This window comes from Phoenix dactylifera, chromosome 4 (genome assembly GCF_051530095.1).
Source record: "Phoenix dactylifera cultivar Ajwa chromosome 4, Ajwa_hap1_PhDact_Kaust_v1.1, whole genome shotgun sequence".
Classification (NCBI taxonomy): domain Eukaryota; kingdom Viridiplantae; phylum Streptophyta; class Magnoliopsida; order Arecales; family Arecaceae; genus Phoenix; species Phoenix dactylifera.
This window is the reverse complement of record NC_143193.1, coordinates 54,668,157-54,681,317: the sequence shown is the minus strand read 5'-3', so window position 1 is coordinate 54,681,317 and position 13,161 is coordinate 54,668,157. Positions and strand designations below refer to the sequence as shown.

Genomic DNA, 13,161 nt, shown 5'->3' with positions numbered 1-13,161 from the left:
TGGATCTGTATTGTACTGTTCTGGCATTATCTCCGGGGATTCCGGAGTATCGCTTCTCTCGTTGGCGTCTATAATCTGTTTTTTCGCAGTCTTTCATTAACATTCTGACCTCCAAGAGTTGTTTGTTCTCCTTGCATCACCAAAAGTTAGTTCAGTCTGATCTCCAGAATCTGTGCTTCAGTTACTAGGAATACATACATTCACACGCATCTTCTTCTGTCATGGGTTTTGTAAACCTAAGACATTGGAGCTATGAAACTGTTAATTGCAGTCTCTTATCTGATTTACGCTTCAGCCTTCAGCCATTGTGGCGTCACAAGAGTAGCGAACCATAACCAGCAACGCGAGTTTATCTTTATATCAAACCAGGTGATCTGTGTATTCTGCAGGGTACTGCGAGTACCAAGCAGTGGCTGAATGCTTGCTTACGAAGACCAGCTTAGTCCATATTTCACCGACTCTCCCTGACAGCCCCATATATTCACAAAGCTTCGGGTTACTTGTTCTTAGCTCACGATATCCATTTGATCAAGGTACAGCCCTCTTAAAAAATCTGGTTTGTCGAGGAACCTTTAAGGATTCCTTTTTGGCATTTTCGTTAGGAGGCAGCGCTCGGGTCCAGCATCAGCATTTAATTGTCTCAAGGCTCGGTTTGGCAGGGGTTGTTTCATTCCTGGAGACGACTGTGCTTCTGCGATTATACGGCAAAAATAAAGAAGTCCCTTCATCTTCCAATTTCGTAGCCTGCTGTCCTGGCCATCAGCTTTTGGAGTTGTTTCCACGGGTGGCGCGGAAGAACTCGGTACATGCCTGTTCGATCTCTTGCCTAGCAGCCTTATAGCAATTTTCTTGGGAGGGTTTGCCAAGTTTTTGAAGTTAATCTTCAAAAACTAGGCATCGGGACTCTGTGGAAGAAATGCTCTCTGAAGTGGTGTTGCAGAGGATGTTGAAACGGGTGGAATACCATGCAGGATCTTGTGCATCTAGTAAACCTGAGACGCATGTTCTTATTTATATGTCCACGTGTCTGATTCCATTGCCGTGGCACCACCCTCATCTTGCATTCCCACAGCATTTTATTTATCAGCTTCTCAGTTTCACCATGTTCTCTCCCTTGTGCGTTATCCTTCAGCCCCTTGAAGCCAGCTTGTCCATGAGGTACATGCATTGATTTATCCGTTTTTTAAGTGCTCTCATGTTCTTTTACATTGCTTAAGGTCGTCGTTCCTCAAGCACTATGGAGACATCGAGCGGTCAGGAAAGGCTCCAAGGAAGGTTCGAGTATGCTCTCTTCCGACCGGCCATCAGTTCGATGCCAACTTTTTAAGAACTGATCCTGAACTAATGGCCAGGTCAACTCTACAAAAGCAAAGATACTTTCAGTTTTCTTCTTTTTTTCTACCCCCCGAGAAATACATAGTTTCAAACTTGGTGATCAGTGGACGATTCTAAAAGTTCCTATGAAAAGGGTCTAGTTTACAAGAGAGGATAACTAAGTTTGGCAGGGTAGTTTGCCCCGACACAGGAACTATAAATTGATCACCGTAGTACTAGTAGCCCAGCTGCTTGGGCTTGTGGGTTTATGGGCCTGCCTGAAGAGGTCTAGGCCCAAAGCTTGAACGTGCCCCATATGAAAGGTGGAGAAAAAGACTCTTGTTGGGCTCCGAGAGTCTTAAGGTGATCTAAACACTAAATAAACTCTAGCATTTCATCTATTTAAGATCTTCCGCCACCACCATCCCCAAAAACTCGAAAAATAGAAGCCGATCTTGGGTTTTCTTCTCCAAATCTATTTCTCGGATCTCCACCAGAAAAGCCACCGAACTACCTCGCCGGACTAAGGTAAACATCGTTCGCCTCTTTCTCTTTTTTTTTTTATGGTCTCCTAGCTGTCGCTGCCTTGAGTTAAACTGGAAAGCTGCCAGGATCCATCCGAAACAAAAGGTTTTAGTTGTTGGTATTTGTAATATATTTCTTTTGATAAGCTGGAATTTTGATGCATGTATATGATGATTTTTATTGGTTTAATTGAGTTATATTGAATGTTTGAAAAGCAATTTCATAGTTTATGTTTTTATTTTAGTGTTGATTGCTTTTTTCAAACTATATTATTTTGTTGGTGTGAATGTGTAGAGGTTCTAAAGCTTACGGTCTTTTTTTTCTTTTGTTTTTTCAAAGTTGCATGTAATAATTTTTTCAGGCCTAACAAACTTTTTAGGGCCCTGTTCTAGAGTGAGTGTGTGCAGCCGTGTCACTGGCCAGATCCGGCTGTCGAGTTCGGGGCGTGACAATAACAATGTCAGGTTGACAACAATTGAGTCCCTTTAAAACCACTATAGGCAGGCAGGTGCGTAAAAGGGGTAGAAGCATGAGCCTGAATTTATTCTGGCTCGCGGATTTGGAACTCACTCAGAACCCCCACTCCGAGGAGAAGAATCACGACACCTCTTTGCTGAAAAGTAGCGACTGAAAAACAGAAACTCTACTGCTTTGTGTTACAGAGTTGATATTTATATTTTTTTTGTTTAAAGGATGTATAGCTATAAATATCTGGTTCTGTCGTATTCTGGATCTTGTAGTTCCGTTTCTTGCACTATAGTTTCATCTCCTCTTTTTATCAAAAAAAAAAAAAAAAAACAGAAGCTCTATAGGGGCATTACTATGACAATACATTTCATACGGTTGAGAAGAATTGGATCAATCCCAGCCACCCAGTGAGGGAGAGAGACAGAAGCTGAAGAATGAATCCACGCTCCCCTAAAGTTGGGGAGTCCAGTGGCCTATGGAGATGCTGCAGGACCACCAGCTCTGGTTGGTGGCTAAGAATTCGGTGACCTGATAATGCTAATTAGATTTGACAGAAGCTCCTCCGAAGGATGGCTTGCAGAGAGGTCAACAGACTAGGAAAAGAGCCCATGATTCATGATTGGAGCCGGAAACATATAGCGCGATCATCATGCCAGTGGACACTTTCAGTGTGGTGAAAGAAATTTGCTTATTTAGGAGATAAATTAAGTTTTCTAGCTGAATTTGTGCTGACCGGCAGGGCCTAGCTGTTATGCTCATCAACGTATTGCTGGGTGCTACGGCCGTGAAGGGCTTCCAGCGCTGCTCCAGATGCTGGCGAGCTGGTGTCAGTATTCGGCAACCGATATAACTCAGTGATAGAAAGCAAGACGTTCTTACTTCGCTCTGCCTTTATGATTAGCTGACGAAGCGAAGGATTTATCAGACCAACCTCAAATACATTGAATGTGTTCCTCTTTTTAGGATTAGTTGATGATAGAAGGGAATGGTCATCAAGCCAACATCAAAGACAGTGATGGAATAGAATAATGGTGGAACTCTTAAGCCAAGATCAAATATGCATGGGATGAATTCCATTGCTTATGGATGCAAATGGTGCTAAAAAATGTAATAAGTCGACCGGAATACTCAATATCCGGTTATAGATTCGGTATAAGTTTTTGATAACCTTATGAGATCGAAGTTGGATTCTATTTTTAGGATCTAATTTTTTATTGAATCGAACTTGGATCAAAATATATCAAAATCCAAAACCTGAGGTATATGAAATATTGAGATATAGTTTGGCATAATTTTTATTTTTCAATTTTTGAAATAAAAAATATTTTTATTTTATTTCTAAATTTTAAAAATATATATTTCATAATTAGTTATTTTTAAAATTGGAAACATGATAATAACAGCCAAGATAATGGTAGTAGTGGCGAAGATAATGGCAGCGATGGTGAGGTGCTAGCATATAGCAGCAGCGCAAAGGTGGTGGCAACGACAATAATGGTGGTGGGGGCACTAAAAATATAGAGGTGACGGCAATAGTGGTGATAGTGATGGTGCGGCAAAAGCAACGGCACAAGTCATGGTGGTGATGGAGGTGGCAACAATGGTAATATAAAAGGTGATAATGTCAGAGGTTAAAGTGATGGCAGGGGCAATGGTGATGATAAAAGATATGAGTTTTTTATTTTTGAAAATTACTTTCACTTTTTTCCTAAAAATGACGAAAATAACTTGAATAGAAAATAAAAAAACAATAACACAAACATATTTTTTATCTCAATTTACATGGTTTTGTTTTTAAAAAATAAGAAATAAAAGCAATTCCAAACATACTTAAACAATAGAGGGTTGGTTGCATGAATTATTTATTGACTCCATGTTCAGATTTACGTTTTACCTCATAGATGCTCTCTATAATTCTCGCTTGCTAATATGTCAATTACCAAATCTGAATTGTACTAGATTACAATTGTAATCAATAAATGAGAACTTAAATATTCTCTCCAGGTGATTGAACTTTTTTCAAAACTAATTATTCACTTCCCATTTCATGCTCTTTGTCATCACAACCCGCCATAATTTCACCGTATATGAAAGACCATTATCCGTAACCAAAAAGAAAGACCGTTAAAATAAAAGTTCCTTTAGTTTTGAAAATTGGTTAGGTGGCCTATTAAAATCATTTTCTGGATTGAATCTAAAAAAAACTCAAAAATCCGAATGCAGCCTGATTGTTAATTAGGTTTGGAAGTGAGTTCGGATTTATAAACCCCAATCCTCGTGCGATTTGTTTTGCCGAATCTTGATGCAGATACAGCATGGATCCAATCTAAGTCAACCCATTTATAGCCCTGTTTATGAAAAAAAATAGAAATACTTATAACCTAGGAGGCTACTCACATGGGATCACATCCAAAAACAAACAGCAAAGAGTTGCACTCTACTTCTTTCATGAATTCATCCATTCATGCTTTTGTCTAAACATATCTCAACCTTCTCCATGGTTGCTTCATATGATATGGGTTACTCTGCACTCTGATCATCTCTTGTACATCTGACTTGCTGTAGAAAAGAAATATTGTTTAGGCATACCAAGGATCAGCGTGAAGATGCTTTAAAGCATTATATCTAGAAGTTCCATGGTTTCAACAGGTTTGCCATACAAAATTTAAAAAAAAAAAAAATCAAAAGAGGAAAAAGGTTTGACTAACTATTATAACAAGGGTTTCAGATTTCATCTAAATGAAGAAAGCCGAAGGAAGAGCATGGAACAGTAAAAGGTTTGCCATACAAAATTTAAAAAAAAAAAATCAAAAGAGGAAAAAGGTTTGACTGAGTATTGTAACAAGGGTTTCAGATTCATCTAAATGAAGAAAGCCGAAGGAAGAGCATGGAACAGTAAATTTGACACCACATTGACCAACTGTATCATCTCTTACAAAGCAAAATGCTAAGACAGAAATGCAAATGACAATTCCAAAATTTACTTTTAAGTTACCACCTTGTTTTTTCCTTCCCAGACATACACTTGCGAAGAAAAGGAGAAAAGAATTTGAAAAATCTGACAAACGCAATCCATCTAGATGTGCTTCTTTACCCATTATCACCTTCAGATTAAAGTCTTGTTTCTCTACTGCTGCTTCTATGAAGGAGACCCAAAACTCCCCACTTGTTCATCGTTCATGATCTCCTTTGTATCTAACAGATTTCTGTAGACAAATGTGTACTTCTATGACAGAATATTCACATGCAAATTCCATGCAAGAATGCTTCGCAACAGTGGAGATTTATGTAGCCTTCTGTTCATGAGTTTGCCCCATGACAGCAAACATCAAATGAGGTTGCTTATGCTTCTACGCACGACCTGAGAAAGACGAGATGGCAGGACAATGGATATTGAAGGCTTTGGTAATATGTCCAACCAAGGTCCATTAGGAATGCGAGACAAATGTGCCTACGTAACCAAAACCAACAATGAAGAAAGCAATTGCTTGGAGGAAGAGGTATATGAAGTAATGGTTCTTTCCAAAGGCCACATCATAACACCCGCAAAAGAAGAGGTAGGCTCCAACTCCAAGCTCCAGCAGATGTAACCTGATTTTAATAAGGAATAACAAATGAGCACATTAAAATGATCGAGATGAATGCAGTTGAAATCGATCCTTCTGCATGTAATTCCATTACAGACCCTACAAATCAAACCTTAGTTTAGACTATCTTTCCTCCTATGAAAATGGACTTACTGATGGAAGAAACAGAATGGAATAATTTCAACTGACTATGAATGGGTGCACGGGTGGGATCACCTGTCGCCTATCTTGATCCGTGGTTTCCTGGCTGCTTTGGCAGCCACTTTTGTTTTCGAAACATCTCCTAACTTCTCTGTGACCACCCATTCGTTCACTCTCCCTGCTTCCAACAGGCCGATGAAAGTTGCTTTTGTTCTGTGCAGAGACATGACATTCTCGAAAAGGATCCAAAAGACGAGCAAGTGAAGAGACCTGCAACAGTTGAGAAATTCAGGTGTTTCAAATGAATATTGAACTCAAACGATTTCCACACAAGCAGAAAATAGAAAGGGAAACAGCAAATTCGCTGTCTTTTCCCTTTTTTTACATATTTTTTTTTGATTTGTTAGAGTAGTGGTTTTACCTTTTTTTGGTTAAATTAGTAACTCATTTCATCAGGGAAAAAAAAAATGGTGCAATGAGACCGCCACAATGGCAAAAATAACAGTACCTTGGAGTTCCAACAGCATTGAGAAGGGTAATGATCGAGGGGATATAAACTGCACCCCACTTTGGTATCTCCACCTCAGGGACCAAAACAGTTGCAGGGATTACCAGACAGTAAAACACAAATGTTACAATATGAGCTACAATCTTCCGGACAAAGAAGAAATTGTAGATCACATGTGCTTTCTTGAAGAGAGATACTTTCTGCATTAAGATAAAAACTTGAGCTCGATTAGATAATTATTATGATGCAACTTCTGTTTTAAGTTCTCCAGTCTGGTTTCCTCGTGCTGAACTGACCTTGTTCCTCACGATCTCCAGCAACATTTTTCTGAATAAATTCGCTGGCCCGCATGACCACCTGTGTTGCTGATAACGGTAGGCCTTCAGAGTACTTGGTAATTCATTTTTAACCTGAATCCATACATACGGAGAATAAATGATAAAAGGAAATTGATTAAATAACCTGGGAAATTAACAAATTCAGCAATCTGGTGACACTCTGATAACCTCTAGTCATGATTCATATGTAAAGCATTAGTGTGAGGATCTTGGAAATATAATTTGGCCACGAATGCAGCATATATGCGATGTGATAAAATATGGATGAGATTGCAGGGGGGGAGTGGGAGGAGGACTTGCTAGCCGTTGCATGTTGCAGTCCCCGAACCAGGCATCACCCAGATGGTGGCACCCGGAATGGTTTGCGTTCCCAAGTGAATATAGCAGTCCCAAATACTTGTCACAAGAGTATTTATAAGGCATTTTCAAGATCCACACCTTACAAAGGGAATGAGAAGGCATAGGTTTACAAGTTTGTTCTAACGTTCCGAGATGCACTGAATACGATTTACAAAAGTTGTATCGCGGCATTGAGATGATATGATGCTGTGAAGTCCGTAATAAGTACAACGATTGAAAATACCTTGAGGTCTCCCAAGAATACGAACTTCCATCCCTTAAGGCTTGCTCGAACAGCTAAGTCCATGTCTTCTACTGTGGTTCGATCTTTCCAACCTCCTGCTTCATTGAGAGCTGATATCCGCCACACCCCAGCAGTGCCTGTATGGAAAAGCCAGTCAACTTTATATCATCATGAGAAAGAATGATTTACGAGAGGAACCTATATTCTATATAACCGCTTGCTAGCAATGATTGCAAGGACAAAAGCAACATTCCTGCTATACAGTTTCTTTTGTTAGTTCCTTTGTGCCTCTCTATCTTTTCTACCGGTTTATATAATCCTACCTATATGTGAACTGAGTTTTTACTTCAATGTTTACGTTCTCGTCTGCTCAAAAATGAAAAAATGAAATATATATATATATATATATATATATATATATATATATATATATATATATATATATATAATGGTCCAAGTTCTTAAATTTGGCAGAGCCAATTTATGCATCAATGCTGAGTCCAAAGCTTCATATTTATGATAATATAAAATTTCAGTACTCATTGTGAGATGATCTCCTCCCTTTGATGTCCTTGTCATCAGGGTAATCACTATATGTGCAGGCACTCTCTTCACTGCCTAGAGACGAACATTTTTCCAGGTCGCACTTCAAACTTTTCGTAGAAATACGAATCGGTCTTTGTTCTGTTTACTTTAAATGAGCTTATTCGATATGTAAGGATGATGGATTAAGTAGCTTCGGAAATTTAGACAAGCAGGAGCAGAGGGCTTACCATTGAAGCCAAAGAAAGCATAAGTTGAGGATCCCACTTCCTGCTCCACGGTGAAGTGGTAATCCAGGGACATCTCCTGCATCCTTGTCATCAAGCATTCATCCGAATTCGCTGTAAAATATAATGCAATTAGTTAGAATTAAAAAAATAAAAAAATAAAAGGAGTTATTCAGATCCACCTAACCTACGGATCACTATCCCACCTCGGGCATCATAGAGATAAAAGATGGAGATCACCATCAATGGGCGGATCTCCTTAATTGAAACGATAAAATCCAGTTCGATTGTAATCTATAGCCAGGCTAGAGGCGGTGCCTATGAATTGACTAATAATGGACCGGGCGACAAGAAATCATACTGTTAGCACCATTATTGGACATGGGCAGATCCGATGGACAGATTGAAAAGACGCCCATATGACAGCAATTTGATTAGTGTATACTTAATGTCATACAGTCGGAAGAAATATGTAGCTTGCATATATTACTGCTAGTTAGTATTGTAACTTTAAGTTTTGTTAAGAGAGAGTTGAAAAGTGAAGAGAATACTATTATTTGGAGTGTCGGTGGCAAATTGTGAGGGCGCAGAGAGTCGGATGGGGTGGAAGGAAAAAGGGATGGGATGGTCATGGTATGGTGGAAATAAACAGGTGGGAGGAGCAGCAGCAACAGCTAAGATTATATATATATAAAAAAAAAAAACTTGAGTTTTACTACTCTCGACCCCTGTTGTAGATGGCAACCCAAGTAGCCAGCTGGTAGTAGAAAAGAAGATTGGATGCGCAGGATTTCTTCCTTTAATTCTAACAGCGAGGGGGGACAGGGACCACACCACACCTTTTAAGAGAAGAAAATCTGAGGCCAGAGCCTGCTTTATTCCCATCATCCCGCTTTCACGAGCATGCATGCATACATATAGCCGTACAAAACAACACGGAGAGAGACCGGAAAAAAACTGGGTTAGTGTTGTTTCTTCGCATGAATCCACCACCGGTTCACCCAGTGATCATTTGGAGATACGTGCGGGTGGATGAATGAGAGAATTCCGAGTGCTTTAAGATCTTGCGGTGGGCGATCCAGTGGTGGACTCGCGCGGAGGTGAATGCTAACCCTGATCCAAAGAACACTAATGTACTTGGTATAAAAATAAAAGAGACCATGGGCAATGCCCGTCTAGGTTCCGCCACTTGACGTGGAAGTTTCTTTTTACAGTATCTAGCTACCGCCATGGGCTGGGAGCCAGCACCGAGTGCTAGGGCTGATCATGTCCCCGGAAATCTTGGCATGCGAGAGGTTGAGAGACTGTCTGCCAGGTTCTCGTTTGCTGGCCGTAATGAAGTCGGGTCACGTTCCCTGGTCTCCTCCCGAGTCATGATTACCTAGATTACTGTTGCTTCAAGACTCAAAAAGAACTGACAAGGGGACGAATGTACATCATATAATGTGCAGCGGGTGGCACATGTGGGATGTGGGATGTGGGATTACAGCTCAAAGGTGGTGGGCCACTCCGCTTTTCTTCTTTGCCTTGTTTTTATATATATATATATATATATATATAAATGAAGCGGTGAGATAAGACTCGCTTGGAAAACAATAAAAAGTTAAAACCCTTCGCTTGTTTATTTATTTATGTTGTATAGGTAGATTTGTTACGACATAAGAATAACTTATGAGGGTGATTAATTAGGTAGGATTTAAGATGGGGGGTAGTTTGAAAGGAGCCGTGGTCCACCTACGCTTGGAGCCAGCGTGGGAGGAGCGTCTCTGACTATCGTCTTTTTTTTTTTTTTTTTTTTGATTTTTGTCGGCGAGAGGGACGGCGGGCCCCACGTAACCCGCAAGCTTCGGCGACGCCAGTACTAGGGCGATCCCCAGAGGGGGTCCCCAATGCTCTAATTAAAAAAAGGCGAGAGTGAGGAACAATCAGGACGCGTAAAAGGCCGGTGGAGTCAAAACAGGGTCCCATAATTGATGGGCGTCCGTGAGTAACATTAGTAACATGGTCAAGGTGAGAGAAGAAAGAAAATATCATACAATTGTTATGGTGAGTGCTGGGAAGAAGGAAAAAGAAGCTGGATGGAAGGAAGGGGCAGAAGAAATGGCATGGGGAGCAGGCAGTTGGTAGGCAGCTCATATTTATGGCATGCACGTAGTTAGGTTAGGGGGGACGGGGAAAGTGTGTGAGAGAAGGTAAAACGGGGAATGCTCAAGCCAGGTTGACCAGGTCTTCCTTTCCTTGAGCAGCTGCCGCCGCCGTGCTGAATGATCTCGCTCTTCCAACTCTGCACGAACCATGATCTCGGTTTTCTATCTAACTTGCTCCTTTTCCTCTGAGAAGATTTTTATTAACTTATTTACAAGAAAGATAAAGTGAGAAGGCTGGGGAGCCACGTTGGAAAGACCGAGGAGAAAGAGGAAATTAGAAAGGTAGAACATCCGGGTAAATTTCATGGATAAATGAGTAAATTTGAAGGGGGGAAAAGGGACGGAATTTAATTAGGGAGACGAAGAATAATCAAATGGCCACCGACACTCTTTTTCCTTCCACCTACTCTGTTCTACTACGATGGTATTGGTAGGTTTCCCCCCAGCTTTCGTGTATTAATTAGCGGACTATAATATTATTGTAAGCGTGCGCCGCTCGAATTGCACTAGACTCGACGCATGAAAGTGGGAAATATAAACGTAAAAATGGGTACAGAAAGAAATGGAAGAGCCATGGGCCTCGTGGTGGGACTTGGGAGGAGGGAAAGCAAGAGGGAGGGACATACCGAACTTCCAGCGGGCCTGGACGAGGGCGAGTTCTGAGTTGCGGACGAGGAAAGGGACGGTGCGCCAGAGGAAGTCGGGCTCCGGCTGGAAGTCGGCGTCGAAGATGGCGACGTAGTCGCAGTCCTTGACGTAGCTGTGCTTCATGCCCTCCTTGAGCGCCCCGGCCTTGTATCCGTTCCGGTTGTCCCGGATCTCGTACTTGATGTTGATCCCTTTGCTCGCCCACCGCTGGCACTCCAGCTCCACCAGATCCTGCGCGCGCGTTCGTGCTGGTTACTTGCACCGCATAGATTTCCCAATCGATCAAACTAAAATATATATAATTCTATCGATTGCACCACTTTGGAAGAACATAAAAGGGGATCGGCATCCGATATGGATCATGGTGAACCGGGAGGCAAATGTTGGCGCGGTCCGATCACAAGATCGGAAAGCAGAGGATTTGCATGTGAGATAATATTAAAGACGAGGACTGAAATAAGCAGGGGTTCGAAGATGGAAGGCACGAGGACAAAGCAGAGGGCGCCAGCGAAGAGAAAAAGCCACGGGTTTTGAACCAAAAAAAAAAAACCACGGGAAATTCACGGAGCGACGCGCTCATTCCTCATGCCAACTTGAACGGAATAATTAAATCGAATACACAAATTCGCAAACCTTAATAACAGGATCGGTGGAATCATCGAGCACTTGGATTATGATCCGATCCGACGGCCATGAAAGCCCGCATGCTGCTCCGATGGACAGCTGATACACCTGGACATTATCGCCATCACAAAACAAGATTCAATCCCAATCTTTTTCCCAAATTAATCTACACGCATCAACCCCGGTACGACAAAAAACTAAATTAAAAAGATTTCAGAGGGTAAAATATCAGGAAAAAAAAAAAGCGTGGGGGAGAAAGAAAAGGTAAGAAAGAAGACGGGCTCGTTGAAGGGAAGGGAGGGAAGACGGAATGCGATTGGGGGTTGGGGGGAGAGAGAAGGGGGGGAAGGACCTCTTTTTCGTTGTACATGGGGATCTGTACGAGGACCATGGGATAGGCGGAGTTGCCGAGCTCGAGGTCGTCCCGCATTGGCTCCCACTTGTAGCGCTTCTCGGGGCGCTTCCCGAAGAGCTTGAGGATGACGATGACGACGGCCATGTAGACCTTCTCCACGAACAGCATCAGCGACATGGCCAGGCAGAGGAACACCGCGAGGCGGAGCAGCGGAACGATGACCGGCGCCTTGATCTGCTGCCACACCAGCCCCATCTGCTCCGTGATGTCGTCCCGAGCCCCCTGGAACGCCTCCGGGAGCAGCGCCGTCGACGATGCCGTCTCCATGATCTCTCTCCGGAGGAGGAGGAGGAGGAGGAAGGTGAAAGAAGAGATTGGGAATGGCCGCCGGGGGGCTGATCTGGAGAGATTTATAAGGGCCTTCCCTCTCTCCCTTCTCTCTGTTTTTCTTTTTCTCCCTTTTCTCTATGATTGATTGTTCGTTGCTATGAGCTCTGCTGGGGAATTACGCAAGTGAATGCAGTGGAGCTGGACTGTCGGTCATTCGGTCGACGCCCTCGGAGGATTACGACAAGGAAAGACCGAAGAGAAAGAGAACGAGAAAGAGAGAGAAAGAGAAAGAGGGACTTGAACACCTAGACGCAGTTGAGATCTCAACCTCTCACCTGAACACCCGTCCCATCAAAGAGTCAGGGCCAACAATGCGGCTGGAGATAAAAAGAGGAAGCCAACCCCCTCTGTTTTACCTACTGCCAGTCTGCCACCCCCGATCGATTTATATATATATATAGCAGAGCAGGCTAGCAGCGGAGCAATTTAAAGAGCGAGGGAAGGGTCGCAACTGGTTAGGAAATAAAAAATTAAAAAAAATGAAAAGAAAGGAAGAAGGAGAAGAACGCTCTTCTTGCTTAGGCTTCTCGAAGAAACTTTTCTTTTTTTTTTCTCTCTTTCTCTCTCCGTCTATGATATATATATATACATATATATATATATATATATATTATATTATATTATATTTTCCTTGTTTCCTTGCCCCTCTACGGCTAATCTTACTGCGAGCCCCAGGAGTGAAGGGAGGCAGAGAGGTATACGGGGAGGGAAAGGAAGGGAGAGAAACCCAGAACCCCAGAATCCCGACTGTAAGGTTATGACA

The 13,161-nt window shown here is 42.1% G+C and overlaps 1 protein-coding gene across 1 annotated transcript; it reads right to left on the bottom strand.

Annotated features, from left to right (window-relative positions):
* Positions 1–5,197: 5,197 nt before the first annotated feature.
* On the bottom strand, positions 5,198–12,958 carry LOC103719864 (glucomannan 4-beta-mannosyltransferase 9). Its single transcript, XM_039133342.3, has 9 exons — positions 12,006–12,958; positions 11,663–11,761; positions 11,008–11,260; positions 8,238–8,348; positions 7,465–7,601; positions 6,840–6,953; positions 6,544–6,743; positions 6,111–6,305; positions 5,198–5,898 (listed from the first exon to the last, which is right to left on the bottom strand). Exons 1-9 carry the CDS (start codon positions 12,333–12,335, stop codon positions 5,736–5,738), a joined length of 1,602 nt encoding a protein of 533 aa, XP_038989270.3. The 5' UTR covers positions 12,336–12,958; the 3' UTR covers positions 5,198–5,735.
* Between the last annotated feature and the right edge of the window lie 203 nt (positions 12,959–13,161).

What these genes read in the sequence shown, in the direction of transcription:
- LOC103719864 (XM_039133342.3), bottom strand. Translation starts at nt 12,335, where the DNA reads ATGGAGACGGCATCGTCGACGGCGCTGCTCCCGGAGGCGTTCCAGGGG. An exon ending in TATTCTTGGGAGACCTCAAG is followed by an intron (nt 6,954 to 7,464) that starts GTATTTTCAATC and finishes GTATGGATTCAG; the next exon opens with GTTAAAAATGAATTACCAAG. An exon ending in AATGCTGTTGGAACTCCAAG is followed by an intron (nt 6,306 to 6,543) that starts GTACTGTTATTT and finishes CAACTGTTGCAG; the next exon opens with GTCTCTTCACTTGCTCGTCT.